This window comes from Macrotis lagotis, chromosome X, assembly GCF_037893015.1.
Source record: "Macrotis lagotis isolate mMagLag1 chromosome X, bilby.v1.9.chrom.fasta, whole genome shotgun sequence".
NCBI classification, from domain to species: domain Eukaryota; kingdom Metazoa; phylum Chordata; class Mammalia; order Peramelemorphia; family Peramelidae; genus Macrotis; species Macrotis lagotis.
Window position 1 is genome coordinate 698,488,260 of NC_133666.1, and position 25,548 is coordinate 698,513,807.

General features: G+C 44.1%; 1 protein-coding gene and 2 gene segments (V, D, J or C); all 3 read right to left on the reverse strand.

Moving 5' to 3' along the window:
- LOC141497169 (immunoglobulin lambda-1 light chain-like) overlaps positions 1-25,548 on the reverse strand; it is a 316,494-nt gene that overhangs the window by 267,353 nt on the left and 23,593 nt on the right. The gene's annotated exons all lie outside the window — the stretch shown is intronic.
- LOC141497026 (immunoglobulin lambda variable 3-25-like) lies at positions 15,366-15,860 on the reverse strand. The segment is given in 2 exon segments: positions 15,366-15,679; positions 15,815-15,860. Coding segments are annotated over 2 exon segments (360 nt in total).
- Positions 19,860-22,464, reverse strand: LOC141497029 (immunoglobulin lambda variable 3-25-like). The segment is given in 3 exon segments: positions 19,860-20,107; positions 21,854-22,171; positions 22,305-22,464. Coding segments are annotated over 3 exon segments (612 nt in total).

The window sequence follows — 25,548 nt, forward strand, 5'->3', positions numbered from 1 at the left end:
TTTATTGTTCTTTGTCCTTTCTGTTTAAATATGCCTCAAAAGACTTCTAGCATCTTACAAATGATCCTGAAAGGTGGGTGGGTCTGACTACCAGATGCTTATTTAACCTCACTTGGAAGAGACTAAAAAGTCCAAGTTTCAGAAAATTCTTAGGGCAGTGTTGTATAATGGGTAAAGGTGTGGAAGTGAATCTTCTCACTATAAAATTTCAAGTTCTCAACTGACATTAAATAATTGACCTAAAACCTGAGTATAAGGTTAGATTTCAAGGTCTTAAAATATGAACACTCTATTCAGAGTCTACTCAGCACTATTTTCTCAACCTTATGATTTCAAATTAGTAGGAGGATTGGCAACATCTTACTATCTGATATACTGTGAAAGATTTTTTTTAAAAAGTACTTGATAGCAATTTTGAGGAATCAAATTGATAAAGCCAGAGAATCAAAGTCTGTCTGATCTGAATTGTCCAACTTAAAATGAAATGAGAACCCAGTCAATTATCCCTGAATCTATTTTTCCACATGGTACCATACAGAATGTTTAAGTAATCATTTCAATTATTCAGCTTATTCTTATTCTACACTTCCTAACATTTCTGATTTTTCAGCTTATCCAGTGAAAAATTGAAATTCCTCTTTTAAGCTTTAATACTCATCATAAGGGAGAATTCTTAAGGACCCATTCCAATTTAACTTCAGGATATATTTTAACCAAATCAAATCTGAGTTTTATAGCTGCTGACGACAAAAAGTAAAATCCCAAACATTTCTAGCAGAGCTTCAAGAATGAGAATTGATTATTATCCCTTAGCTCATTCTTAAGGACAAATGGTTGACAAAACAATAGAGTACGTTATGAACAGCAAAATAAATGATTTTGATTATATTAAATTAAGAAGTTTTACATTAGTAAAATCAATGCTACCCAAATTAGAAGGAAAGCAGAAAGCTTGGAAACAAGCTTCACAACTGGGAGTTCCAATAAAGGTCTCATTTCTAAAATATACAGAAAATTACATCAAATTTATAAGGTTGAAAAGTCATTCCCCAAATGAAAAATGATGAAAGGATATGAATAGTTTTCGAATTAAGACATTAAAAGTACATACAATCATATGAAAATGCTCCAAATCATTATTGGGCTGGGGAAATGCAAATTAAAATAAATCTGAGGTATCACCTCATACTGGGTCAGATGACAAAAAGGGAAAATGATCAATGTTGGAGAGGTTGTGGAAGGATTGGGACATTGATGCACTGTTGGTGGGCTTCCTAACTGATTCAACCACTCTGGAGAGCAATAAATCTATTCATAACCTTTGACCCAGCAATTCCAATTCTAGGTCTATATTTAGAAGAAATTATAAAAAATGAGAAAAAGTCCCATATGTTCCAAAGTATTCAGAGCAGCTCTTTTTTTAGTGGCAAAGAATCAGAAAATGAGAGGGGTGTCCATCCATTGGGGAATGGTTAAACAAGTTATGGTACATGAATATTATGGAATATGATTGTTCTATAAGAAACCATAAATGGTTGGACTCTAGAGAAGCATCGAAGGAATTCCAGGATCTGATGATTAGCAAAAGGAGCAGAACCAAGAGAAAAATATATACATTAACAACAACATTGTGAGATAATCAACCCTATGGATGCAACTGTTTTCAGTAGTTCAGAAACTAGGATAACTGTATCAGACCAGCCATGGACAATGTTATCTCCATTCAGAGGAATAAGAACAAAACAAAACAAAACAAATCAAAACAAAACAAAACAAAACAAAACAAAATCCTTCAGAATCTGGGGAACACTGCATTCACTTTCTTTTAGGTTTTTGCAAGGCAATGGGGTTAAGTGGCTTGCCCAAGGCCACAAAGCTAGGTAATTATTAATTATCTGAGGCTGGATTTGAACTCAGATACTACTGACTACAGGGCTGGTGCTCTATCCACTGTGCCACCTAGCTGCCTCTACATTCACTTTTTTTAAAAAAATATCTCTTATATGTTTCTTTCCCTTCATCCTAATTCCTCATATCAACAATGCTTAACCTGTAAACATGCTTAACCCAAATGTGTAAGTATAATATTAACCTGATTATTTGCCACTGAGGGGAAGGGAGAGTGAAGGAAATTTTTTAACTTAGCAATAAGCATAGGTGTATGCATGAATGTTAAAAAAAAACTTTTATAACATTTGTAAAAGTAAAAAAAATGAAAAAATATAATTAAAAACACAAATGGTGAGGCCCTTAGTTTTCTCTGTCTTTTATCATTTTCTTTCAAACTACTCAAATTCTGATCCCCACCATTTCAATTGGCAGCTTCATTTTTTCCCATCCCCTGAAAAACTTGGAAATTCTTGCCATCAAATGAAAGAGACAACTGAAACTTCCCATATCATTCAACTTTCAGAAAAATTTCTCAATCCTTTCTCAACATGTTTTCCATCTCTTCCCTCTCTTTGTCTCTCCATGTATATATCTACATTTATGTATGTATGTATCTGAATAGACACACACATATATATTCTTCCAGTGATCTGGAAGATTATACCTTCCTTATTTCCTAGATATTTTTCTCTTAAACATTCATTTTACTTAGCCAATTTCTACATTATTCAGAATCAGATTATTTTCTTCCCACTGAATTTCTCTTTACAATTTTAGCACAGACTGTTAAACCTTGTGAATACTCAGATCTTTACCTTCCCAGTTATAGAGGATTTTACTCTGGTGACCTTTCCCCCAATTTGTCTATCATCACTATATACTATTTCTTGATTAATCACAAATTAGGTCATGATTTCTGGACCAAATCACTTCTCCCTTCTCCCAGAAGGGGATAGTAAAATGCATTGCCTATTTTAGACCCATTCTATTAATGAGTTTTTCATGGGATAACACCCACAAACATTCCTAAAGATGTCCTTAGTAATTAAAAAAATCTTTAGGAGACCTGCAGTGGCTTATATCTCAGGCATAGGCATGGGATTCTGAACTCTCTGAATCCTAGTTAAACAGCTTGTAAAATATTTGACTACTCCATTGACACCATTGCTTTTATAAAGATTGACTCAAAGCATTTTTCCCCAAACTGTAGCACATTTTATCTCTTCTTTGATTATTTACTCTTTTCAAAATCTGGAGAAAGCCAATATTCCGTTCTCAGTCAAAAGAATTTTTCTACATATAGTTCTTGTGAGAGTTACCTACAAAAGGCAGTTATTGAGAAACTGTGATCCAAGTATAAACTAAAGAACAAAATTAACTTTCACAGATTGCAATATACTAATCTTATGCCATATATTGGGTGAGCATTTATAGACAACAAAATACCATCATAAAGCAAGGAATTGTTGCACTAAGTTTGCATAAGACTGTCCTTTCATTAGGTTTATAAGGGGATTTAGACATAAGGAGAAAGGAGTTGTTCAAGAAAAAAAGAAAGATGACCCTAGGGAACCCATACTAGAAGGGGCAACTTAAGGAGATTCTGAGACTACCTAGAAACCACCAACAACATTTAAAATTTAGAAGCGTTATTGGAAGATAGCATGGCAGAAACTAAGCATAGCCCAACAGCTCAAACTCTATATACCCAGCAAAAAGTCAAATTGGGTACAGTCTTTAAATATAAAAGGTACTACCATAAGCTAATTAGGAGAACAAGGAATATTTTATCTGTCACATCTGTGGAAATGGGAGCATTTTATGACCAAAGAAGAAAGAGAGAACATTATAAAAGACAAAATGTATAATTTTGCTTACATTAAATTGAAAAGTTTTTACACAAACAAAACTAGTGTAGCCAAGATTAAAAGGAATGTTTTATATTGGGAAACAATTTTTACAGCTAGTCATTCTGATAAAGGCCTCATTTCTAAAATATATATAAAACGAGTCAAATTTATAAGAAAACAAGTCAATACTCAATTGAAAAATGGTCAAAGGATATTTAAAGGCAATTCTCAGATGAAATTAAAGCTATCTATAGTCTTTTGAAAAAAAATGTTCTAAATCATTACTGATGAGGGAAATACAAATTAAAACTATCTGAGGTACCACCTTATACCTATCAGGCTGACCAATATGACCAAAAAGGAAAATCATCAATATTGAAAGGAATCTAGGAAAACTGGGATACTAAGACATTGTTGGTGGAATTGTGAACTTACTCAACCTTTCTGGAGAGCAATTTGGAATTATGCCCAAAGGGCAAGAAAACTGTACGTATCCTTTGATCCAACAATACCAGTATAAGATCTGTATCCTAAGGGGGATCACAGAAAAGGGGAAAAGACACCACATTCACAGGAGCTTTTTTCATGATGGCAATGAATTTGAAATTGATGGGATGTCCATTAATTGGGGAATGGCTGAACAAAGATGATATATGAATGCAATGGAATACTATTGTTCAATAAGAAATCATGAGAGAGATTTCAGAAAATCTTGGAAGGATTTACATGAACAGCTACTGAGTGCAATGAGAATAATGAGAAGAATATTATAAACACTAACAGCAACATGGCGTGATGATCAACTATGATGGACTTGTTCCTTTCATCAGTAAAATAATAAAAAATAATTTAAAAACATGATGGAAAGTACCATCAATATTCAGAGACAGAACTGTAGAGTTCTCATATAGGCTGAAGCTATATTTTCAATTTTTAAAAGTGGCCTTATGTATTATGTCTTTTTCCTCTCCAATACTTATTTTTCTTTCCATTTAGATATGATTCCTCTTTCACAATAAGATTAATAAGAAACTATGTTTAATATAATTACACATATAGACCTTATATTAGATTTCTTCCTGGGGGAGGGGGCAAGGAAGAAAGGGAGGGTGAAAAATTTAGATTTCAAAACCTTGCAAAAAATTCATTGGTGAAAGTATGAAAAAAATTTAGAGGTTTTATTCTCAAGTGAAGGTGTCTCCAAATAGTCCTTGGTCTTTATTCAAACTCCATGGCTCTTTCTCTGAACACAGATGGTATTCTCCATTGCAGAAAGCCCCAAATTGTCCCTGATTGTTGCACTAATGGAATGAGTGAGTCCATCAAGGTTGATCATTGCCCCATGTTGCTGCTAGGGTGTACAGCGTTTTTCTGCTTCTGCTCATCTCACTCAGCATCAGTTCATGCAAATTCCTCCGGACTTCCCTGAATTCCTGTCCCTCCTGGTTTCTAAAAGAATAATACTTAAACAGTTAAACTTTAGTGATTTTCTTATGTTTCCTTTCTTGATTCATTTCTACTTTTATGATTCTCTTGAGTCTTGTATTTTAAGGTCAATTTTTTTTCTTCAACACTGGTCTTTCAATTTAAAATGTCTGAATGTATTCTATTTTTTTTAATTGTCTACATTTCTTCTTAAAGATCAAGCCCAATGCTGCTGGGTAGGTGATTTTGGCTGTAAATGTATCTCCTTTCCCTTCCACCACAACATACTCCAAGCCTTTGGTTCTTTAATGTGAAAGCTGCCAAATCCTATACATTACTGATTGCAACTCTACAAATTTGAATTGTTCTTTTCCACTGTCTGTGATACTTTCTCCTAGATCTGTGAGGTCTGGGAGTCACCTAGGATCCTCCATTTTGTAATCACTTTCAAACAGAGATGGGAGGATTCTTTCCATTCTACTTTACCCTATGGTTCCAGTTTATCAGGGCAGTTTTCTTTGGTAATTTTATGACTTTTACTTTTCAGGTTTAATTTTTTTTTTATTATGGCTTTTGGTTAGTTTGATAATTCTTCTATTTTCTTTTCTGGATCTATGTTGTAAGTCAATTTTTCAAGGAGAAATTTCACAATTTATCCTATTTTTTTTTAGAGGTTTCAAGAGGTTTCAGTGGCAAGATTAAGTGGCTTGTCCAAGGCCACACCTCTAGTTAATTATTGTCTGAGGCCAGATTTGAACCCAGGTACTCCTGACTCCAGGGCCGGTGCTTTATCCACTGTGCCACCTAGCCACCCCGATTTATCCTATTTTTTTTTAAAAAAAGCATTTTTGATTTTATTCCATCATATCTTGACATCTCATAAAATTCTTAGTTTCCGTATACTCAATTCTACTTTTAAGGAGCTATTTCCTTCAGAGATCTATTGCACTTGCCTTTTCCTTTGATCAAATAAATTTTTTAGGGAGTTATTTTCTTCAGTAAATTTTTGTCTATCCTTTCCCAAGCTTTATTTTTTTCAGTGATATTCTACTGCTACTCTCAATTCTTTCCTTATTTTTTTTGTCTACTTCTGTGTTTTGGTTTTCAAAATACTTTTATTCATCTTCAGGTAATATTTTTGGACTTAAGACCAGATTAGATTTTTCTCTGAGGCTTCACGTGTAACCATTTGAATAATACTGTCCACTTATAAATTCCTGCTTTGTTCACCCTATTACCAGAGTAACTCTGTAAACTCATGCTTTGTTTTTTGTGTTTTGCTCAATTTTTCTGCCTTTATATTTTGATTTGGTACTTTTGTGATGGTTGGACGTTGTTTTGTGTCTTGTTATTGGTCAGACCCAGGCTGGGCTTCACATCTGTTCAGCAATGGGCTCAAGGTCTCCCATCTAACTTGTGCTTATGGTGGGCTATGGGGGTGGGGTAGGGGTAAGAGGATGGCTGGCTTGTCGGAGGGAGGGCCATCTAGGATGGTTTGCCTCCAGGCCCCTTCTGTCAGACTGCTGCAGCCCTGGGACCAATCTACTTCCTGGCTCCTGGATGACCTCTAAGGTGATTTTCTAGTTCTTAGGAGGGAAATTTGGGAGGACGACAGAGTGTTTGTTTCTCCCTTCATCACCTTCACAGCAGGAGCAATGTTCATGTCACAGGAGAACCCAAAGTGGTCTTTCAGGGGTCAGCGGAAATGAGGGGGGGCATATGGAGAGAGGGAGGGGGCAGGAGAAGGCCTGGGGCTAGGGAAGGAACCTCAGAAGGAGAGGGTCAGAGGGGGAAGGGGCGTGTCGGGGAAGATGTTTCAGTACTGGCCTCCTCAGGGACCTCTCTGGACTTCAGTGGGAAGGGCACAAGGAGCAAAGAAAGCCCTGGGAGAGTTTTTGTCTCACTTCCCCATGAGTCTGTATCACTGTGAGCTTTAGCACTATTATCCTAGTTCACACAGTAATAATCAGCCTCATCCTCAGCCTGGAGCCCGGAGGTGCTCAGGGTGGTCATAGTCCCTGACTTGGAGCCAGAGAAGCAGGCAGGGCTGGGCCAGTGACACAGAGGAAATTGCCAGCACTTTTTTTTTTTCTTGCAGAGTTAAATGGTGTGTCTGTCTATGTTGACCTTGTGCATCCTAATAAATACAGTGTTATACAGCAACCCACCTTGTACTATCCCTGGGAGAGTGTATTCCTGAGAAAGCTCCCCTCCCTGGACCTGACCTTGTGCTAATAAACAATAATTTGTCTCCACCAGGAAGGTCCAAGAGGACAGGGAGGTGGAGGCCAGCAAGGTAGATGCAGATAACAGCTTGGTAATTCAAAATGAGTGAATTGTCCTCCCTTTCCCTGTCCCCATCCTATTTCCCAGCATGGAAAGGGGTCCCATTCCCCTAGTCGCCTCATGTTCCCTTTTTGGCTGCTTTTCTCTTAAGGATCAGCCCCTATGCAACTGTACAATAACAGTCATATGTGACTTCATAATTGTGAGTCTGGAATATCTTCAGTGAATTCATCTCTCAGACCCCAATTTCATTTTCTTGGTTCCCTGTCTCTGACCCCATCGTGCTCCCAAGGTCATCTCCTACACCGAGATTCTGCAGTCATATCCCTCCTTCCGCAGGCTCTGCCTCAGATGCTCTTGGTCTCTGTCACTGTCACTAAACTGCTTTCTCAAGCCTGGCCCTCCCTGGGCCTGGGGATGGGGGAAAGACCCCAGCTTGTCCCCCCAGGGATCTCCCCAGGCAAAGGCTGCAGTTGCTGCTTCTTCAGAGCAGTCCCTGCCTGTGTCCTCACCTTCCAAGGGGACTAATTTCTCACAACGTAGAATATTCTGGACTGTTCCGACAGACATGGGGTGGGGGCAATAGCAGAGAATATGACTCAGGAAAATCATCAACAACCTAGAATTAAAAAACCATGAACCTTAGATTTTCTGGGCTGAAAACAGCCAGCAGTTTCCCAGAAAAAGTCAACCAAGTTGGATTTTGCCTCTTTGAAGATTATGGGGAGAATCTGAACTCAGTCCAAACTGTGGGACTCAGACTTTGAGAATCTGTGAGTTCAGAGGTTAAACAAAGCCCTGGGTCCAGTGTTGAGGGAAAAGCTGAATAAACTTTGAGACCTCATTGTCCCAGTTAAAGATTTCCCTTAGAGGAGAGGAGAGGAGAGGAGAGGAGAGGAGAGGAGAGGAGAGGAGAGGAGAGGAGAGGAGAGGAGAGGAGAGGAGAGGAGAGGAGAGGAGAGGAGAAGAGAGGAGAGGAGAGAGAGGAGAGTTCCCAGAAGCAGGTGGATGAGTTAAGGAAGAACAGTGGGGAGATCCAATATCATTAGAATCCAGGGTCCCAGGCCCTTGTTGAAAGACTGAAGTTCATCAGAACCTCTGCTCCAAGAGAGACCTGGTCTTCACCAACCAAAGTAGGCCTGAGGACATGCAGAGGATGGGAGGCCTCTCCCAGGGACTCCAGAGAATTGCTCCTTGAAATAGAGAGATACTGGTCTGTGAGCTGCCATTAATACTGGGAAAGAGGCTTGGCACATGGGGTACCTTCTAAGTGTTTTCAGGGGGTAGGGCAATTTGGAATGGGGAATGGGTCCTGAAGCTAGCACTGAAGGGATCTTCCTGTCACGGGAGACTAGCCCAGACTCAGGGCAGGAGGGCAGGGAAGGGTCTTTTGAACCCTGAGGCCCACAGAGCCTCTGCCTCTCTGACAGAGAGTATCCAGTGTGTCCTTCCCAAGAGACTCATCTAATCTGTTCAGAGGAGGTTTATATAAGGGGAGAGGAAACCAGAGGCACCATAGTCATGTCAGGTGGGCACAAGGGTGGGCCTCACCTGGCCCAGTGCTCAACCAACCTAACCAGGGAACAGGCACATCTAGGGTAGAATAATTTTCTCACACATGCCTGTCCTCTGGTCTCCATCTAGTCCTGACCTCAGGGAGCTGGGAATCCACTGGGCTGGGAGACCCTCCTCTTGTCAGTGATTTGTTTCTTCAGTTTGTTTCTGCCCAGCGATGAAGTATGGCTCAGACTCGGGAGTGCAGGTTTTAGAAAGAAAATAGAGATTTATTAAAGTTACAACATATTAAGAAAGTAATAGAGAGGTTAAAAAGACTTTAAAGAGAAGACCCTGTGGATTGCTGATTGAATTGGCCAGGCCAGCTGACCAGGGTTCAGCAGGAGTCCAGAAGGTCAAAGAGAGAGAACCCTTTCCTCAATCTCCTTAAATTCTCTCAGAGTCCATGGGAGGGGTGGTGAACTGGGACTGACACAAGTCCCACATTAGAGATTTTACCTTTGTGGGAGGGGCTCTTTTGGGTGGTCTTGGGTGTTTCCAGGGCCTGTGCTCCCTGGCTGCCCTAGCAGGAGACCATGCAATCCAAAGCTGGTTCAAAGTCAGGCCCTCAGGTGGGGCCTAAATCAGATGATGAAGGAAGAAAGAAGATTCCCTTAACAATGCAAACAAAAGATGTACAAAGTTTGTCTCCACCTGATCTCATCACTCCCATGCCCAGGCTTCTCTGCATCACTGTTGTCTTTATGCCATCCCTGAGCATGGGTCATTCTCCATGCCTGAGGATGAGGGGGAGATCTGGTCTCTGTGGCAGACCTGTGGGATGCACAGAGACACATGTGGATACAGTCAGTGAAGAAGGAGCAGGAAACAGGATGGTTTTCCTGGATGTGGAGTATTTGCTTAAAAAAGAATGTTTCTTTTTTCTTTTTCTTTTGTAGTGGAATGGAAGGAAAGAAATTTATTTTTTTTAGGGTGGGAAAGTGGGGGGTTCTATGAAGTGGAATGGTAATGGCATCATCTGATGCAGTCACATAATTAATTTCTTTTCATTGTTAACAAGAGACTCCCTTCAAGTAAGGGGGAACGGAACATGTTTATAAGGAACAAACAGCAATATGGGGGTGATGACCAACCTTGATGGACTCAATCTTTCCATCAGTGCAACAATCAGGAACAATTTGGGGCTCTCTGCAATGGAGAATCCCATCTGTATCCAGAGAAACAACTGCGGAGTTTGAACAAAGATCAAGGATTATTACCTTCAACTTATAAAAAAAAGTTATCTCTTCTGTAATTCTGCTATCTTTTTACACTTTATTTTTCTTCCTTAAGGACCTGATCTCTCTCTCATCAGGTTCAGCTTAGATCAATGCATACCATGGAAACAATGGAAAGACTAACAGACTGCCTTCTGTGGGGGGGTGGGGGGAGGGAAGCAAAGTTGGTGGGTAATTGTAAAGCTCAAAATAAATAAAATCTTTCTTGAATGACAAAAAAGAACAAACAATATTGAGCAATAAAATTTTAAAAAGGAAAAACAACCCTTCTGCAGTGCCTTGTCCTCTGCTCTCCCCATCAGTCTTGGCTCAGTCTCTAGCTCCATTCATACTGTGTCCTCTCACCCCCTTCCTCAGGGCTGGGTCTTTCCATCCAATCCTGAAACCAGGAAAGTTTTCTTGGGAAGATTTGTAGCCTCCTTGGCAGCCGCCCAACACTAGAATCCAGAGGACTTGGGGAGCCCTGGTCACAGGCCTGGATCATCTCTTTGTCCCCTCCCCCCAATCTGACTGAAGAAGTGAGAAAGGGGGCAACTAGGTGGCACAGTGGATAGAGCACCGTCCCTGGAGTCAGGAGTACCAGAGTTCAAATCTGGTCTCAGACACTTAATAATTGCCTAGCTGTGTGGCCTTGGCCAAGCCACTTAACCCCATTTGCCTTCCAAAATCCTAAAAGAAAATAGAAAAAGAAATGAGAAAGGGCTGGGGAGGACGCACCTGCAGGGGGCCACCCAGACCAGAGAACCCTAGGGAGGAACCTTAGGGACTTAAGGGCCATTTGACTCCTTGCCAGTCAAACTGAGTTCCCATCCTCGGACCAACAGCTCCCTCTGGTGACCCTAGGCCCACAGTAGCTCCTGGGAGGGGCAGGAGACAGGCCAGTGAACTGTATGGTATCATGGGGGGGGGGGCGATCCTTGCACCTCCAGAGACAGCAGATGAGGAAGGTCTTCGAATGAGTGGAACGCCATTGACTCTTCAGCCGTGACAGAATGGATAGACATCTGGAGAGGGAGTGCGAGGAGGTCATCATGGGATGACCTCCATGCTCTCAGCAAAGCCGAGGGCAAGGTCACCTGCTGAAGAAAGGAAGAAAGAGGTCAGGGCTTGAGGAGTGCAGAAAAAAAAGGGAAAATCTTCTATGGGCTGAGTGGAGATAGAGAGTCCTGGGGAGAAAATAAGGTTTCAGTCTGTAGAGCAGGGAGGCCTCAGGGAGGGAAGGGTGAAGAGGACCATTACTCTGTTCCAGCACCTGAGGAGTAAAATGGAGGGTCAGGGCTGGGGCAGGACCAACTGGTCATCCACCTCATGAGCACTGGCAGGGAGGGGGAGACTCTGTGGGCCTTCCCTGCCCTCCTGCCCTGAACCTGGGCTCTTCTCTCTGGGAGAACACAACAGAATAAAGGTAGGTACATAATGACTAGTCTGCATTGCAGAGACAGAATGCATCCTGCAGGTCAATTGAAAAATTCCATGCAATTCCATAATACTGATTAAAAACACCAAATGAAATTAATGAGATTATTTATCAGTGAGATCAATGAGCTTAATTATTAGTGATGGAGTTAAAAATCTAATATGCATTCCATGCAAATTATTATCTTATTTTATTTTGTTTGTGAAAATTAAAACCTACTGGTGTCCTCATAAATCACACTGCAGGCTGCACTTTGGACAGTCCTTTTCTAGGTGAAGCATCAGCCTATTGAGAAAAAAAAATCTTTGCAGCAATGACTAAAAGAGAAATACCCCTGTGGTTATCACAGGACAATTTATTCCCTTTATCTTTATAAAGATGGATGATAGAAGCTTCCTTGAATTCTTTGGGTATAATCTGGAAAATTTCAGTCAGCTTTTGGAAGAGCAATGGACCCCCTACCTTGGAGATCTCAGCTGGAATATAATGAACACCAGTATTTTTCCATTTGAAGGGAACATTATTGTCATTCAAACCCTCTTCTTCAGTTAGAATTTCAGCTAGGGACAAATTGACTTCAACTAGAGGTAAATGGTCAATGACTTCAGCACTGACTGGTCTCTTAAGAACCCTTTGGAAATGTTTAGGTCCTCTCTCTAGGATCCTGTCTTTCTCACTAATCACTGTGGCTCCATCAACACTGAGCAGTTAATTTATACCAAAGATCTTTGGCTCAATAATTGCCTTCAGGGCACTTTGGATTGTTACTATCAGTATAAAACTGAATTTCATCTGCCTGCTTAAAATGGATGAACTATTCTAGTAGTAAACCATGTGGAAATCTCTTTTTTTTTTCATTTAGAGAACGGGAATGAGTTTAGTTTTGAACTTGTGATAGTTAAGAAGTCTCTCAGAAACTGAGTTTGAGGGGTGGCTAGGTGGTTTAGTGGATAGAGTGCCGGCCCTGGAGTCAGGAGGACCTGAGTTCAAATCCAGCTTCAGGCACTTAATAATTACCTAGCTGTGTGGCCTTGGGCAAGCCACTTAACTCCATTACCTTACAAAAAAAAAGAAAAAAAAAGGAAATTGAGTTTGAGATTGTCAATAGACTTGTTATGGGCAACTGGCAATCAGGAGAGGATCATACTGGACATGGATCTGAAAGTCATTGGTATGGCGCTGATGATAATATAATCTATTGGAGCTGATGAGATTGTTTCCAATTCTAACTGGAGAGCCTGGACCAAAGCCCCTTAACGAATGCAGAGAATGGTTCCCTAGATCTACCAAGATGAGTAAGATACTGCGATTCCTCTCTCTATCCATCTAGCTCATCTGTCTCCCTATCTGTGAATCTGCTGCTCTCTCCCACCTTTTCTATAGAAGTGGGTACACAGATGCTTGTGCAGATGTTTTTCTAGACAGTGAACATATCACTGGAGGACAATTTCTAGTACAACGTGTGTGCATTAGGAGGGCGGCGGCAGCAGCAGCAGAAATATCATAGCAACTAAGAGCATGTATGCAGAGGCTTAGAGTTTGCAAAATACTTTATGAATATTACCTTTTGTCTCCCCAAAATACATTAGGAGACAGGTTCTATTATTAGACCTGCTTTACTGACTGTGGAAATGACCCTGAGGAAGGTCATAGGATTTATCCAAAGTCACACAGTTATAAATTCACTGAAGTTGGTTTTGAAATCATATTTTTAATTTTCCCTGATTTTTGATCCTTCATCCTCAACCCCTTGAAATTGCCCAGAGAGGGGACCTCTACCATGAAGGTACCCAAATGTTCAATGATTGAATTTGTTGTGGGACTGGTATGGATTTGTCCATTGGTATGGACACTGAGTAGACATATCCAAGTGCCAAAGCCACTGGACCCAGATGGGTTGCATCCTCTGCCTCATTGATGGGGGCTAATTGATGTCTGACTTGATGATGTTGACTTGGAAGAGGGGTTTCCTGTCTTTAGGAATGGGAATCATCCCAGAGGAAAACTAACACAGCCTGGTGGAGTTATGGGTACTTCTTCACAGGGGTGCAAACATGACCCAGGTACTGTCAGCAGCACAGGTCTGGATCTATGCTCATGCTTCCTCTCCACTCTTCTGGATGCTCGTTTCCGCCCCATGTGCCTGGAAAGTGTCCATGGGGTCCCTTGAATAAACAAAACTGCTCACTCCAAAAGCAAAGAGGGGCCTGACTGTGGCAGCCAGGATGTGATTCTCCCTCTCACCTCTTCTCCATCAGTTCCATCTGAAAGCCAGAAGAGTCACCTGAAGCCCCTCCTGGGGACAGTCTCCCTTAAAGGCTGCTGGGAACAGAAGTACTGGTCGGTGGGGAGGGTTCAAATGACCAGGATTGAAAGCCTATTCCTCTTATTTACTAACAGTGAGATTTCATAGACGTCACGGAAACTCCCCAGCTGTAGGAAAAAGAAAGATGGATAGAAACAGTGACAGAGGCAGAGGCAGAGGTGGAGAGCCCTCAGGGCCCTGGTACCTTGGGGGTTGTCAGAAGCCAGGGCCCAGGTACATTTTTGTATGTCATTTTTCATGCTATATTTTTCCCCGATTTCTTGCATTACTCTCATTTCTTTCCCCAATATGTTTTTTTCTTCAGAAGTCGGCTTTTCAAAATATTTTTATGCTTTTTCAGCAAATATTTTTGGGTTTGAAACCAGATTAGATTTTTCTTTGAGGTTTTACATGTAGCCATTTTGTCATTATTATCTCCCCTCTAAATTCATGCCTTGATCCTCCCTATTCCTATCATAACTTTAAAGTTTTGTTTTGGGTTTTCCTTAATAGTCCTCTGTTTTGGGTGACTTCATGTTTTTAGGTGAGAGTTGGCTCTGGTCTTGCACTATCCCAAGTAGTTTTTGTTGGAGTTGTGGATGTCTGCTGACATTCCCTGCACTGCAGGGCTTAGCTTCTTGCTTTTTCTGTAGGACAGGTAGTATTGGGGTTGGGGTGGGGGTCCTCCCTGTTGGCCTCCACTGGGTGTGGGGTTTATCTGCTGGCCTCTCCCCAGGACAAATCCTTGCTGCTGGGTTGCCTTCTTTATGTGCTATCTCTGCCCTAAGCTCTGGGCTGGAGTCTTACTGTTGGTCAGTAGTAGGTGGGACTTCATATCTCGTCAGCACTGGTCTCAGAGTTTCCCAGGGGACTTGTGCTTAGGGTCAGCAGGTGGAGAGGGGCACCCACTATTCTGCATACTGCTTACATGTCTGGGGGCTGCTGTCTTATAAGAGGGTTGGGCCTCTAAGTTGGATTGCCCCTGGCCCTTCTATGAGGTTGCTGCTGCTCATGGTCCACGATGCTTCCCTGCTCCTGGATCAATTCTGAAGTGTTTTTCTAGTTGTTTGGAGGGGAATTTGGCAGATTTAGAGAATTTGGTCTTCACTTCATCACCTTAGCAACAGAAGCAGTTTCCAAGTCTCAGAAGAGCCCCAAATGGTCTTTTCACAGGGCAACAGAAATGAGAGGGGAGGATATGGAGAAGGGGAGGGGACAAGTGAAGGTGTGGGGCTGGGGAAGGAACTTCAGAAGAAGAGGGTCAGAGGGGGAGTGGGGCCTGAGGGGGAAGATGCTTTTTTCTCTGTCCCCACCAGGGACCTCTCTGGAGCCCAGAGCAAAGGGCAGGGGGTGCGGGTGGGGAAGAAGGTACTGAGAGGGGTTTTTGCCTCACTTCCCCATCATTGCGCATCACTGTGAGGAGGACCATCATGCCAATGCAGACAGTAATAATCTGTCTCATCCTCAGCCCGGAGCCCAGAGATGCTCAGGGTAGCTGTGGTCCCTGAGTGGGAGCCAGAGTAGTGGGCAGGGATACCCGAGGGTCTCTGGTTATCATCATGAATCACCAACACAGGGGCCTGGCCAGGTTTGTGCTGGTACCAGTGTATATTGTACTCTCCAAGTTCATCCCCACTACAGGAGATGGCAGCCGTCTCTCCCAGACTCTTGGACACTGAAGGAGACTGAGTCAGCACAGAGGAGGCCCAAGAACCTGTAAGGAAAGAACAATTGAGTCCGAGTCAGGGGTCTCTCTCCTCCAAGGGGATGGTGGTCAAGGACAGGACTAGACCTGGCCTGAGACACTGCAGCAGCTGAATCCCAGGGAGCAGACCCTGGGAAGCCTCACCTGTGCAGACAGCCAGGAGTGAGAGCAGCAGAGAGATCCAGGCCATGGTCACAATTTCTCCCAGATCTCTGGGTCCTGAGGCCCCCCACATGGGGCTGGGCTCCTCCAGGGTTCCCTTAAGACCAGCTCAGGCCTTGCAGGAAGGAGGGGGCCCTCCCCCTCTATGCAAATCTGGTCCTGCTCTGAACACCTGCAGGAGGGGCCTCAGGTGCTGGCTGACCTTGGGTGCTCCTGGGGCCGGGGGGTGGGGCAAGACTGAGCCAATGATGCAGAGGAAACTGTCAGTTTAGGAAAAAGATTCTTGCAAATAGTTAAATTTTGTGCCTTTCTATGCTGACCTTGTACATTCTAAAAAAATATGGTGTTTTAGTGCAACCTGCCATGTATTATCCCTGGGAAAGTTTGTTCCAGAGAAAGCTCAGCTCCCTGGACCTGACCTTGTGCCGATAAAAACATCTTGGCTCCACCAGGAAGGTCCTATAAGGACAGGAAGGTGGAGGCCAACGAGGTAGATGCAGATAACAGCTCGATAATTCAAAATGACTGAATTGACTTTGTGCAGACCCCCATCCCTTTCCCAGCATGGACCTCTGAGTCACAGCATGCTCCCCTTTTGGCTACTTGTCCCTTAAGGATCAGCCCCCATGCAACGGTGCAATAAAAGTCCTATGGTCTCTTACTTCTGAGTCTTGGGTATCCTCAGTGAATTCATCCCTCAGACCCCAACTTTATCTTTCCGGTTTCTTAACTTCAACCCATTTGTGGCCCCTGAGATCATCTCCAACTCTGAGACTCTGGGATCAGATCCCTTCCTCCCCAGGTTCTGCCTCAGATGCTCTTGATCTCTGTCATTGTCACTAAGCTCCTTTCTCAAGCCAGGCCCTCCTTGGACCTGGAGCTCAGGGGGTAAAGACCCCAACTTGCCCCCCCCAATGGTCTCTCCTGACCAAGGCTGCAGGTGTTGCTTGTCCATAGAAGTCCCTGCCTGTGTCCTCACTTTCCAAGGGGACTAATGACTCACAATGAATTAGGTTCTGGACTGTTCAGACTTATTTGGGAGGGCAGTATCATTAATCAGGAAAGGGGGGGGATGACTAGAAGCATCCATGTGGCTGGGTTTTCAGGGCTGAGAGTGTTTGAGGTTCTCCTGAAAAAGTCAAACAACCTGGGATCTTGTCTCCTAGATGACTGTGAGGATATTTTTAACCTCAAAATAAAACCCAGTTCAAACTTTTGGACTCAAGGTTTTGAGAACCGGAGTTTACCAGGGGAAAAAGCAAAGAAGCCCTCAGTCCAGTGGTAAGGGTAAAGTCGGATTAAATTTCAGGAGACTTCATTGGCACAGTTTATGGTTTTGCTTTTGGTCACTCAGGTTTGAGATTAAGAAGGAGAAAAGAAGATGGAGGTGTATCAGTGGAGTAAGAAGAGTGGGGAGATCAATAGTCATTAGAATCCAGGATCTCCAGTCCTTTGGTGAAACACAACTACAGCAGAACCTCTACTCCAAGATGGACCTGTTCTTCATCAAACAGGAGGACAACTGAGAACCTGCAGTGGATGGGAGGCATCTACCAGTGGCTCCAAAGGACTTGCAAAGAGCTGTGGTGATTTTGTGAGTAAAGAAAGAGGTAGGGTTGGGCTTGAGGAGGATGAGCAGAAAGTTTATAGGGAAGGAGAGGAGGTCTCCAAGATTGATGTTTAGGGGCATATTATAACTGTGAGCAGGTGGGTGAGAAGTATCTAGGGAACCTTTGGGTGGTGGGGATGGGTACTGGATATGATTGAACCAGGGCACAGGAAAAAGCCACATTGGGCTTGAAGGTCACACTGTTTGGGACAGAAAAGACTGGTGTGTAGAACACCACCCATAGGCAAGGAGAACTGCTTTAGCCACTCCTTGGGGACTGCCCCCATGGCATATGCAGTGGGAAATGCCTGCAGACAAGTTCTAAACCACTCCTCAAAAATCACCTTGTCCCACTCACCATGTTAATCCATTTAAGTGAGTTCCTGGAAATGTATTTAAGCAAGTTCCTCAAAACTGGAGGTCTAATTCTCTTCTCTTCTTTCCATTTCCCAATAAGATGGCCATTTTTTATCTCCATGTAAGAATCATGTGCTCTGGCCTAAATAGGAGCTCTTTTACACTTCCAGGGCTAGTCGTGAGTTTTTCACTTGCTAGAACCCTGGTCTTTGTGGCAGTACGAACCAATTTACCAATCAGTGATGACATGGAATTTTGTGCGGTTGTACCAGTGAAAGACATCAAAGAAGAGAATTCTAGTGAAAAAGTTATGATTTAGGTAAAACAATGCACTCCTAATTTCTCACTTCAGAGCCAGTTTCTGACTTCTCAACTTAAAGTGAATTGCAAACCTTAGAAAACAATAAACAGTAACGTGTTTCTAATCGGTGTTGTCTTTATTGAAGGCCAAGTTAAGTTTCCTACTCTGAAGAGTCTGGATTCTCCCCCAGTTTCCATGTGTTCTCTCTGTCCAAACTGAATCAATCTTTCCAGATTATCTGAGGAGGTTCCAAGCTCCCCACAATTCTTCAAAGAAAGCCATTTCTCTGCTGTATGTCTGTCTCTCTCTCTCTCTCCTGTGATCCCTAAAATGTATGACCTTAAGAATATAGGGTAAAACATGTCCAAAAATATTCATGGCAGCTCTTCTTGTAGTGGCAATAAATTAGAAATTGAGGGGATGCCCATCAATTGGGGAATGGTTGAACAAATTCTGATAAATGTATGTAATGGAACACTATGGCTCTCTAAGAATCATGGAGGATGGGATTTCAGAAAAGCCTGGAAAGATTTGCAGGAATGGGTGCCGAGTTGTTGGGAGCCAGGGTTTCTAAGCCGTTTGACACAGTCTCAGCAAGAAGACTCAAGGAGGTCACACCACCTGATGGAACAACATTTCCTTCTTCAATATATATATATTAAGGATTCCGTGTCTACCCATATTTGTAGGCCTATTATTGATTGCCTCATAGTAGTGGAATGACTATAAAGGAAGGATTCCAGAGAAATTCCTTGAATAAAACAGATTGTAAACTCTGTCCAAATTTAACAGGACTGCCTCTCCCTGAGACATACAAAAGGCTTCAACATTATGAAATCTCTGGGAATTCCAAGGACATGTCAGAATATATACAGGGAAAACAGATACAAGGTGGATCAGATAGAATTCCTGGGAAATCAATAGTTTTGCCCCCCTTAACATACACAGGAATATATGAAATAGATGGTGAAAGAATAGTTAGTATAGGTGACCGATATGTGAACTCTAACAGGAATAGTTTTGTGGGAAAGAATTAAAAAGTCGCAGAAACTGTGGTTTCTACCAACAAGGCCTGAAAGGAAAATTGGTTATTGTAAGAGTTAATGGAGCCTCACTATAGATTGCTAAGGGAGTGTATTGAAAAACATTACTTACACAGAAAATATCAAAACCTTTCCATTAAATGAATTGCTTAATTAATAACTTTAAATGAATTCATAATTTTACACTGCAGCAAAAAACTAGGTAGCAGACAGTTTCAGGTCATCCCAGTCTGAGCAGGGACAAGAACATTAACTACATGATTGATAATCAAACTTGTTACCACTATATGATCAAACTCGTAATCACATGAACTATATGATAGATAATGAAGCTTGTAAACTTTTGTAACCAAGGAAATGATCTTAGCTGGCTTGTTTGATGCATACATGATTCACCTTGGCACCAGAAGTGTCCAAGGCTCAGAAGAGCCCAAAATGGTCTTTCAGGGTAGAGGAGCAGCAGAATTGAGGAGGGGGCATGTGGAGAGAGGGAGGGGGCAGATGAGGACTTGGGACTAGGGAAGAAGCCACAGAAGGAGAGGGGTCAGAGGTGGGCAGGGACCTGAAGAGGAGATGTTCCTGTCTCTGTCTTCAGGAAGCTCTCTGGACCCCAGAACAGAAGGACACAGTGGGCATAAGCCTGGGAGGGGTTTTTGTCTCATTTCCCCATCAGTCTGTATAGTTGTGAGCATTACCGTTATTATCATAGGACTGACATTAATAATCGACCTCATCCTCAGCCTGGAGCTCAGGTTGGCCATGGTCCCAACCTGGAGCCAGAGAAGCAGGCAGGGATGCCGAGGGCCTCAGGTTATTAATATAAATCACCAGCACGGGGGCCTTTCCAGGTTTCTTCTGGAACCAGTTTGCATAGTAATTAATTCCACTACAGGAGATGGAGGCCGCCTCTCCCAGACTCCTGGACACTGAAGGAGGTTGAGTCAGAGCAGAGGAGGCCCCAAAACCTGCAAGGATAGAACAGTTGAATTTGAGTCAGGGGCATCTCTGTCCCAAGAGGATGCTGGTCAAGGACAGGACTAGGCCTGGCCTGAGACACTGCAGTACCCATGTCCCAAGGAACAGACCTTGGGAAGCCTCACCTGTGTTCAAAGACAGGAGTGAGACAAGCAGAGAGATCCAGGCCATGGTCAAGATTCTTCCCAGAGCTTTGAGTCCTGAGATGTGGGGGTCCAGTCTCCACAGGGTCCTTGGAACCTGACAGGAGGGAGAGAGTCAGCAAAATGAGCTCCCCTCCCTGGACCAGCCCTTGGACTGATCAAAACAATCTGACTGCACCAGGAGGGTCCTACCAGGACAGGGAGGTGGAGACCAAAAGGAATATAGGGATGATGAGCCAATTGTTCTTGAGCAGGCCCCCATCCCTCTCCCAGCCTGAACACCAGGTCCCATTTCCCTACCCTTTTGGCTGTCTGTCACTTAGGATCAGTTTACATACAATGGAATAATAAAAGGTATATGATCTCATAGTTCTGAGTCTTGGACATGTTCAGTGAATTCATCCCTTGGACGCTGACTTCAACCCCATCCTGTCCCCAAAGTTATCTCTGACTGAGACTCTGGGGTCACATCCCTTCCTCCCCAGGCTCAGCCTCAGATGTTCTTGGTCTCTGTCACTACCACTAAGCTGCTTTCTCAAGCCAGGCCTCCGGGGGGGAGGAAGACCCCAGCTTGTCTCTGGTGATCCCTCCTGGCCAAGGCTACAGATGCTTATTCTTCAGAGAAGTCCCTGCCTGTGTCCTCACCTTCCAATGGCAGCCACAGCATAGAAGATTCTGGGCTGTTCAGACAGATATGGGGTGGGAGAGTCAATATCAGAGAATATTACTCAGGAAATAGGCAGAAGAGCCACAGCCAAGAAGAATCCATAGAATGTCTGGGGATGAGAGAGCTTGAGGATCCCCAGAGAAAGTCAACCAAGTTGGATCTTGTCTCTAAGAAGACTATGGGGAGAGTCTGAACTCAGGACAAAACTCAGTCCAGACCTTTGTACTCAGACTTGAGAACCAATGAGTTCAGAAAGATGAGCGGAGCTTAAACCAAAACCCTGGGTCCATTGGTGATGGTGATATTTGATGGGCCCAGTTGATGGTTTTCCTTTAGACTAATCAGGATTGGGATGGAGAAGGAGGAGAGGAGATGAGAGGAGGGATACCAGAAGCAGGAGGATGAGTGGAGGAAGGGGGGGGATCCAGTGTCATTAGAATCCAGGACCCCCAGTCCCTTGGGGAAAGATTGAAGTTCATCAGAATCTCTGCTCCAGGAGAGACCTGGTCTTTCCCAACCAGAGGCAGAACTGAGAACATGCAGAGGATGGGAGGCCTCTCCCAGGAGCTCCAAAGGTTTGTTCTTCTAGAGAGAAAGAAGGGTCTGAGTGCTGCCTACTATACTGGGAAAGAGGCTTGATAATTGGGGTCACCTTCTCAGTGTTTGCAGGAGATGGATTTTCCAAGAAAAAACAATGAATGAAGACATTTTTTTTGACAGTAACCAAAATGAGAAGGGGGCATATGTAGAGAAGGAGGGGGCTAGTGAAGGCCTGGTGCTGGGGAAGGAGCCTCAGAAGGAGAGGGTCAGAGGGGGAAGGGGCATGTAGGAGAAGATATTTCTGTCTCTGTCCTCCCCAGGAACCTCTCCAGAGCCCAGAGGGAAGGGCACAGAGGGCTCAGGCCCTGAAGGGGTTTTTGTCTCACTTCCCCATGAGTCTGCATCACTGTGAGCATTAGCACTACTATCCCAGTGCAGACAGTAATAATCGGCCTCATCCTCAGCCTGGAGCCCAGAGATGCTCAGGGTGGCCGTGGTCCCTGACTTGGAGCCGGAGAAGCGGGCAGGGATGCCCGAGGGTCTGCTGTTATTATCATAAATCACCAGCACAGGGGACAGACCAGCTTTCTGCTGGTACCAGTGTACATAGCTACTAGTAATTCCACTACAGGAGATGGAGGCCGTCTCTCTCAGACTCTTGGACGTTAAAGGAGGTTGAGTTGATGCAGAGGAGAGTCCAGAATCTGCCAGGGTAGGAGAGTTTTGTCAGAAAGGGGCAGCTTTGTCCCAAGAGGATGCTGGTCAAGTGCAGGACTAGGCCTGGCCAGGGACACAGCAGGAGCTGAGCCCCAGGGAGCGAGACCTGTGAAGTCTTACCTGTGTAGAGAGCCAGGAGTGAGACCAGCAGAGAGATCCAGGCCATGGTCAAGATTCCTTCTACAGCTCTGTGTCCTGAGACTTCCCAGCTGGGCCTGGGCTCCCCCAGGGCTCCCTTAAGACCAGACCAGGCCCTGCAGGGAGGAGCCCCTCCCCCTCTATGCAAATCTGCTTCTGCTCTGGAGACCTGCAGGAGGGCCCTCAGGTGCTGGCTGACCCTGATGTTCCTGGGCCTGGGGGGCAGAACTGGACTAGTGATGCAGTTCTAAGTAGAGGAAAAAAAAAAGGTTTTTTTCCCTACAAATATCAAAATTTTGCATCTTTCTGTGCGACCCTTGTGTAAACTGAGAAATATGAAAGGACGAGCAGGCTTGGAGCCTCCCTGGGAAAGTTTCTCCCTGAAAAAACTCACCTCCCTGAAGCAGCCCTTGGGCTGATAAAATGGACCTTGTCTACACCAGGAGGATCCTACAAGGACAAGGAGGTAGAAGACCAAAAAGGAATACAGAGATAACAGCCTGTTAGCCAAAATGAGCCACTTGTCTTTGTGCAGACCCCATCCCTGTCCCAGTATGGACACGGGTCCTGTTTCCCTATATAAGTCACAGTTTGGTCCCTTCTTGGCTGCTCGTCCCTTCAGGATCAGCCACATGAATAATGACAGTTACATGGCCTCATAGTTCTGAGTCTTGAATATCTTCAGTGAATTCATCCCTCAGACCCCAATTTCCATTTTTTTAGTTTCCTGACTTCAATCCATCTTGGCCCCTGGGTTCATTCCTGACTTTGGGATTCTGGGGTCAGACCCCCTGCACCCCAGGCTCTGCCTTGGATGCTCTTGGTCTCTGTCACTATCACTCAAGCTGAGCCCTTCCTGGGCCTGGGACTCAGAGAGGGAAGACCACAGCTTGTCCCCAGTGATCTCTTCTAGCCAAGGCTGCAGATGCTGCTTCTTCAGAGCAGTCCCTGCCTGTGTCCTCACCTTCCAAGGTGACTACTCACAACATAGAAGGTTCTGGACTGTTCAGACAGATGTGTGTGTGAGGCAATACCAGAGAATATTACTCAAGGAAAAGGAATAAGAAAAACAGCCAAGAAGAATCCTTCAGAGCTGGAGTGTCCAGGGCTGAGAGAGCTTGAGGATCCCCAGAGAAAGTGAACCAAGCCAGGATCTTGATTCTTAGGCCATGGAGAGAATCTGACCTTAATAGAAAACTCAGTCCAGACTTTTGGCCTCAGCCTTTGAGAATCAGTGAGTTCAGAAAGATGACCAGAGCTTAAACCAAAGCCCCGGGTGTCTTCCTGCTTTTTATTTAAAACATTATGTCCTTTTTTTTTTTTTTTTTTTGAGCAAGAGCCTTGACCCTACACAAACCTAAAACAAAGACCAGGGAAGAAAAATTACATTCTCTTCATCTGAACAGGTTTTGTTAGATGTCACTTCATTCCGTGTTTGTGTGTGTTTGTGTGTGTGTGTGTGTGTGTGTGTGTGTGTGTGTGTGTGTTAGCTAGTTACTTTCCATTTTATTCAGTTTTTAAAATTTTTCAATAATGGAAAGATAGTTTTCAACTTTCACTTTTGCTAACTTGTCTCCTTTCAACCTTTCTCTGTCCAGGCCCTAAGAGAGCACACAATCTGATCAAGATTTGATTAGACAGGCACAACCACATTACACATTACATTTTGCAGTGATCAGGGAGGACTTCATCGGAGTCTGACTCTGTGCCAAACCCAGCTGGACCCCAGAACACACCCTTCATCAGCTTCATTCTCAGGTTGTGCCTCAGTTGTTGGTGAGGGCAGCTTTGTTCCCCTAAGTTTCCTGCTTGGGAACTGGACAGGGATCCTTGGGTCCCTAGGAGGAATGTTAAGTCTGTGAGTAACACCCTCTGGTATCTGCTCGCCCCGGACAGCATTATTACTGGTGGTGAGAGGTCCAGAGCTCCATCCTCAGGTCATTGTGACTGACCCTGACAAACCACAATTTGAGAACTGGCCCCTGAAATAATCAAGGTGGGGGGCAGCCACCAGATCATTGTTCTGCAGCCTTCCTCTTCATGTCCCCACCAGCAGCCCAGAGGACTTTGTGCTGACCTAGGTCAAGAGTGAGGAGCAGGGAGAGAGGAGGGGCCCAGGTCATAGTGGAGATGGGCCTGGGAGTTCTTCTTCTAAAGACAACCAGCTGGGCTGGCACTAATGGACTCTCATCCTTCATGGTCCATGGATATGTAAATGCTCCCTGCCCTCTACCTCTTTAAGGTGCCCATGGGCTGATCTTTGCTTTGCCCAGACCAGGGGCTGGGGGGACAGCAATGCAGGTATCTCGTTGTGGGGCGCCCTTGATGAGCAGGCATGTCCTGGATGAAGATCCAGACAAGGAGACTGAGAAGGAGCAGTAAAAACCGGTACAGAGAGAACCAGGTAGATTAAAGGTGAAGGATTCAAGGATCCTGGTCTCAGGCCTGATCCCTCTTCCTCTGTCCATTTGGTTTAACTTGTTGATCTCATCAGCTCCCATGGATTTCATGACCATCTCTAACTTATGATTCTCAGATCTACCTGTTCTGCCTGAAACTCTTTGCTGACCAACAGTCAGCATCTCTTGTTGCTTTTCAGATGTCACAAACTGGATGTCCAGGAGACATCTTCAATTCATCATGTCCAAAACAGAACTCCTTATCTTCCCCTCAAGTCTCCCCCCTCCTACCACCTTCCCTATGACTGCAGAGGGCATCGCTGCCCCCCACTCCTAATGTCACTCAACCCCCCCCCCCCACATCCCAGCTGGGGCCAAGGCTTGTCAGTTTCACCATTACATCATCTCTTGCAGATTTCGCTTTGTTGCACCTTTAGCAGTTTTCTCCCTGTGTCATCTTGTGCAAACGGCTCTCTCTCTCTCTCTCTCTCTCTCTCTCTCTCTCTCTCTCTCTCTCCCCCCCCCTCTCTCTCTCTCTCTCTCTCTCTCTCTCTCTCTCTCTCTCTCTCTCTCCCCTCTCTCCTTTCTCTGTCTGTCTGTCTCTCTCTGTCTCTCCCTGTCTCTGTCTCTCTCTCTGTCTCTGTCTCTCTCTCTCCTTTCTCTGTCTGTCTCTCTGTCTGTCTGTCTCTGTCTCTGTCTGTCTGTCTCTGTCTCTCTCTCTGTTTCTCTGTCTGTCTCTGTCTCTTTCTGTCTGTCTCTCTCTCTCCCCACAGATGACACCCCTATACTAGTCCAGGCCTCACCACCTCACACCTGCTCTATGGCAA